The sequence below is a fragment of the Musca domestica genome, unplaced genomic scaffold (assembly GCF_030504385.1).
Source record: "Musca domestica strain aabys unplaced genomic scaffold, Musca_domestica.polishedcontigs.V.1.1 270, whole genome shotgun sequence".
NCBI classification, from domain to species: domain Eukaryota; kingdom Metazoa; phylum Arthropoda; class Insecta; order Diptera; family Muscidae; genus Musca; species Musca domestica.
The window spans coordinates 87,749-94,065 of record NW_026712287.1 but is presented as its reverse complement, the minus strand read 5'-3'; the positions used below and the strand labels follow the sequence as shown (position 1 = coordinate 94,065).

The 6,317-nt window shown below is 41.8% G+C and overlaps 1 protein-coding gene across 1 annotated transcript; it reads left to right on the top strand.

Moving 5' to 3' along the window:
- The first annotated feature begins 4,857 nt into the window (after window positions 1–4,857).
- Window positions 4,858–5,947, top strand: LOC101900805 (Lipocalin-like protein). Its single transcript, XM_005187886.4, has 3 exons — window positions 4,858–5,049; window positions 5,117–5,553; window positions 5,622–5,947. Exons 1-3 carry the CDS (start codon window positions 4,927–4,929, stop codon window positions 5,716–5,718), a joined length of 657 nt encoding a protein of 218 aa, XP_005187943.2. The 5' UTR covers window positions 4,858–4,926; the 3' UTR covers window positions 5,719–5,947.
- The last annotated feature ends 370 nt before the right edge of the window (window positions 5,948–6,317 follow it).

The window sequence follows — 6,317 nt, the reverse complement described above, 5'->3', positions numbered from 1 at the left end:
GTTGTTCTATGATTATCGTCATCATCGGCGTAATCGTCGGCATTACAGCCAAACCATCCCCCGCTCGCCTTTGCTGAGCTGAAAATATAAAAACGGAATATTGGCCCTGGTTGTCGGCGAAAAGCCACATTAAAAACATTGTCTGGCCAAAAAATCTAATTACCATAATATAGTTGACAACATCTCTAAATGTTGAGGGAAGTCCTGACGCATCTACTGCACGAATGGATGCTGCGATGTTGTGCATTTCCATATTCCGATGAACATCACAATGGACCACCCGTGCTGCCTTCAGGGACCAAATATATTATCACGTACTTCATGTGCGAATGCATCAGGCAGAGGAGGAGCACATAATTGCGGAAACAATACACCCACATTTCTTCTTACGTTCGTCAAGGACTACCCACCCACAATGGGCCAGACACTGTTCCAACATGGCAATATGGAATGCCTGTTAACTTAATTATTGGTAACTAACATTCATTTGAAGTAGTTTTCCCGTTCATTCATTCACCGTGGCCCTGTAATACCCATCGGCATAATTGCCCAGTAACTTCTCTTGAGGATTTGAATGACATCGAGCAATATATGGTGAAATGGAGCAGGAGAGCAGACCGATTTTGAGGTATATGGAATAACCTGTAACTTAAGTGTTAAAGTGTATATCTCTCTCTTTCTTTTTATCTTTTACAGGACTTTTGAGTCATTCCGGTTGTAACTCCTTGAATTACTCATGTCAGATTTTGATGATGTTGTAATCACGCTATCTTTCGAAGGAATTGAGATAGAAGGCTAAAATGTTGACACATGTGTTTTTTGCCAGTAGGTTCGTCAATGGGTCATATCGGTCCAGATTTTCGAACAGCCCCACATAACGGTGTCTTTCAATGTTCCGTATTTTGATGATTTTATCGACATTATAGATCGGAATTGTTTCAAATTTCGTATTGGAAGATGTTAGAAGGTACAACAACCAATGATAAAAAAAATGTTTTTACAGTTTAAAAGTTCGGCCTGGCGGAACTTAATTACGTTTTTGCTTGTATTATGAGGCTAAATTCGTCCCAAAATAATATCTGTCCAGATTGGATGAAATCTGGATATTGCAAAAGCTGAAAGAAGTATTTTCCAAAAAGCATGGTAGAATTAAGAAGATAAAGTCATGCAATCATATTTTTTCTTTTTTTTTCAAAATTGTCATTTGACAACATCTCATTGTCAAAATGCGTTGTATCCAGTGAAATTTTTATTTGAAATGACTTAACCTTCTTAATCTTATCATGATTTGCAATTGGTAAGAATATATATTTGGAAGAATACCATTATTTGGTTAAATGTTGGGTTAGCTTAAAGATATGGAGAAATTTAGATCGAGTTTGGACATGTTCAATATCGATCTACTCCTTCTGGTCAAAGCTTAGATGGGGGATGCGGAAACCACTCATAGCTAGGGAAACAAGATGATTATTATTATTAGATGATGTTTGAAATTGGAATACTTTTTCAGGCACCTTCCAAGTTCAAGAGTTCAAGTAAAGAAAGAAGACGATTTAGTCCAAACCTTCCATATTGTAATACTCATATCAAACATGGGCCACTTACGAAATGTTGAGACTAGCGATCTGTAACGAATAGCCTAATCGACTCAGCTCCTCGAGGCATCGTTCACCAAGTTGGGTATACGACCATTATATCTCTGTGTTAAAAAAAAACCGTTGAGCAGAAACCAATTTATACTACACGCCTCATAGTTGTGTGGGCCATGTTCGGTTATACATATGTCGACATTGTTTGTTCGCGCCGTGTCACTTTGGCGGTGCCACAAAAAAGACATTTTTGGTTGGTCATGCATACAACAAGAACAAATGCAAACAATATTTAAACCTAATACGATTTGCATAATTATGACGCATTTCCATTCCTCATTCCCACCATTCGCGACGGTTTGTGGCTAGCACAAGCATTAAATTATACGCGACGCTCTTTATGCAAATAATCAGCGAGTGTTCGAGCTCCATTGGAGGAGGAGTGCAGGGGTGTGTAGCAAAAATAACGCTGCGAAAGCGGAAGAGCTTTCGCTACCACTCCGAGCCTTATCCGCAGTGAATGGAAAATATGTTGGCAGCCAAACTAACAAAAATGACAGTCTGGTCGTGTTTGCTTGCACTCGTACTCACTCGTGATCCCATGTCTCGTGACACCAATGTGGCAGTCTGTGCTGCAGGATGTGTGTGTGTGTTTGTGTGCGAGAGTTTGTGCGGGTGTAAGCCGATATCCCATCGCTTACACACTTTGAGCATGAATGCATGCATAATAATAAAAAGGATAACAATATAATCAGCTTAATGAGTGCGTTTTAAGTCAGCTTTACACTTCCACCACACAACACAGACGCAGACACAGACACACACCCATACACACATGCACACACGCACACTCGTTCAAAAGTGTGAGCACACTCATGTCACTACGGTTTTTGTTGGTGTTGACGGTTTCGTGGTGAGCTTAACGATATCAACTTCAAAGTCTTACAATGAATGAATACTTTTGAACCCGCTGGATATTTGGCCGTACGTCTGTCTGTTTGTCTCCTGCAGTTCTTTGATGTTGGCACATTGTATGTTCATGTTTTGGTGCGAGTGCTGAAGCACGTTGCTGTGTGTGTGTGTTAGTACATGGGAAAATAATTCTGAGAGAACACATATGCTTTTGTTGCAACAAATCATTTAAAGAGCTGCACGTGATGAGAACTCCCTGTGAGCGATTGTTCATACCATTCATCTGGCTACGAAAGAAAAGCGACTTTCAATCAAAAGCGTTAAAATTAATTTCGATGGCATTTTGCATTTGCTATCAATACGAAATCGTTCAACTAACAAACAGTTTAAAAAACAAGCAACCAAAATGTGTTTAGCCACAACACTGTAACAGCAATACAGCCCCCAGTGGGCCGTTACGTGAATTGACATCACGTGCCTGCCCACTTCAAGTCAAATAATAAAGCACCTGTTTTCCAAAGAGACTAATAAAGATTAGATCGCGCTGATTAAAAACTACATTTTCTGTTGCTTTAGAAATAGGTGAATAACAACTAGGTTTTTGGCGGAAAGCAGACATTTATCAATTTGGAATGTCGAGCCGATATCATGTGTGCATTTGGGCAAATATAATTCACCTGGCCAGGCTGATAAGAATCACCACAGTATGAAGTTATTCCGAGTCTATGCAAAATAAGTCTCAAAATACTTTTGTCTTTATCGTGGACTTCAATGTCAAAATGAATGTGGTGTTTATCCCACTCTCAAGTATTTTCATAGACGACAAATAGACGAAAAAGGAGATTGACAACTCAACAAAATCAGACGTCGAAATTCAAATTGCAAAGCAAGAGAGAAGGACCAAAAAAGCAAGAGCGAAGGACAACAGAGAGGATATGGCGAAGATAATCAAATCAGAATTGAAAAACAATGCCAAATGTCATGGTGAGCACTGTCGGGCTGTTGCACGAATTCCCGGGTATTGAGTTTCAATGCAAGCGAAGAAAAAATCCACTCCCACCACAAAAAAAGGAATAAAGTCTCCTGTCGAAAATGACAGCCTCCGTCTGGTTAATGCATTCACAGTCAGTAACGAGCGTAAATATTAGACACTGCGTTGGGTGGGAATGGTTTGTTATAACAAGAACAACAACAAGGTCACTGTTATTTGACGTCTAGCCATGGCTGAGACGGGGTGTAAGATTGAATTGCATTTGTGCTGCGAATTTATGTGGTCCATAGGGCCGAGGAGTCTGTTCATTGTTAAACATTCTTTTTTTTGTTTTTGTAGTTTACCGGTGTCATCCTTGTACGCGCTCCGTTTTTTGTTGAGCTTTGTTGCTTAAAATCAATTTAAGTTGATTCTTTTGTTTCCAGTTTCGAGCTTCGATACACCCCGATACGCTCGACTTGGAAGGCATCTCGAAGATGCCAATCTAACCGATATACCAACAAGGCGCAAACAGCTCGGCATGCTATTAACATGGCAAGTAGATAGTTCGCTGTCTTCCGCTGTAGTTGTCGTCACCAGCAGTTCTCTTGATTTCATGTGCCCGCTCCTTCCATACTCACATATATTTGTGTGTAGTAGTAGTAGATGTCCTGTTGTGGAATTTTTATGAGCTGACATTGCAGCACTAGTCGCTACTTTAAATATGATGCCAAACACTCTTTCATTTGTCTCGTTGACATCACTCTGCCACCTACCTCATCCTAACATCAGCTGGCAGAATGTCCTTGGCATCACTACTTCAGGAGTTGACTAAGGACACCGATGTGTGTTTGTACCGATGTGCATAGAGCACAAAGAAAATATTACTCTTGCTTAGACAAGCGGCAGAGGCCAACAATTCCAAGCCCAGTACCGGCTGTTGCAACACTGAGTATCGTGATAGTCGCGTCGACACAACGCTCACTTTTACTCACAAACGTGGGGCAATACAAAAGGGTCCACTGGAAGGAATTTCATTACAACATACCGGACTAGAAGTAGGAACGAACAAGGGTAGCCGAGACAGTTATCCGGCTAGGAGTTCAGGTTAAATTGGAAAATTCCATTACATTCGTCCAAACATCCATCAACCCATTCTCTGTGCTGCTCTGGACGAAGGTTGTTTACACTGTCTTAACGCTTGCCGTCAACCACCAGGTATTAGTCACACAAATCAGGTGTGTCGACTCATCAACAAGCCAGACGAGTTTTTCACGACCAGCATAGAATGGATACCCCGCCTGATATCGTATCGATAACGAGCAATTATGGCCTGATAAGAACCCAGTTGGATAGATCGGTGGATGCCGTTTCGATTCAGCCAGTAAGTCCCTCCGTGTCAGTCTTATTTCAGTTCTGCACAAAAGGGCTGCAATAGCAAGCGATATCGGTAAGATGACAAACAGTGGAAATGTTTTCGCAATTTTGCTGTTTGTAGGCATTTTGGCTAATGGACAGGCTGCTGTACGCTGGAGTTGCGAGGCGAACGCCACTGGGCAGGCAATCGATGTGGAACAGGTAAATGTGGCAATAACTGACTCGACAGAGTCAAGTCTCTCTATTGAAGCGTCTTCGTGAATTTTAGTTGTCCGGTTCCTGGTACGAGGTTGCACGACTACCGCACAGCGATATTCCCGCCTGTGTGGAAGTTATTGCTCCCACTTCCATTGAGAAAGATATGTACACCTTGAAATTGGATTACATCAACAACGTGAACAAGGGTTGGAAACGGGTGCAGGAAAACATTGAATTTCCCTGGGACGCTAATACACAGAAAGGAAAGCTGAACCTAACGTACACTGGCGATGACACAAACGTCACGGTCAACTTCGTTTACATGGGCACCTTAAACAATCTGACATTGGTTTGTGGCTACGCTGGTTTAGCTCCAAGTGTCTCCTTGCTTCGAGTCTTAAGCAGAAATAGGACAGTGGAGTCCAGTATGCAGAGGGAACTGGAGACGTTAATGGCTGATTTCGGTGTTGATGCAGCTGAAATAACCTGGGTGGAACAGGGGTCAAAGTAAGTGAGGGGTCCTGCAACCCATTTCATTTTAGTGTAACCACTGCTTCCCCCATTTCCCCTTTTAGATGTAACAGTGGTCCCTCAGTGTCATCGTCCATTTTCGTTGTACTGCTGACAGCTGTGATGGTTTCCATGGAGAAAGTGCTCAACATCGACCATTAGACGGAGTAGAAACCATTTTAGTTGTAAGCCAACCTAAGTCGCAATTATGAGAAAATACTACGCCGGTGACTACGATAACGTTATCGATTACAATGTATGTAGGTATATAAGTCCCGCTATCATAGGAGTAAATCGCAGACACACTCAGACATCCATGCGAACAGCCAACCGCCCACCCATCCATCCCCATAACACGAACAACACAATAAAATGAAAATACAACAATACATTGAATGAATGAATGAATGTTTATTTGGATATCGTGAATAATGTTTGGAAGTAACAGCAGTACCAATAGATATCACCTGTGGCACGGTGAAGGCAGTGAAGGTTACCCACCAATTTGACATAGTTTCTCGAACATGAGCAGAGAACATCCCAACCGATGTACTCCCGCTACATATGGATAGAAAGAGTAGTGATACATGTTTACACCCATCTATGTATGGGGTCGAACATAATTCGGCAGGGAAATGTGACAAGAACAGTGATACCGGACTGTAGTTCATTCAGTTTAAAAATAGACACGGCGGTACTGCGGCATTTCCGAAAGATTTCTACGCATATGGGTCAGCTTTCGGAACAGCCTTTTACGCTTG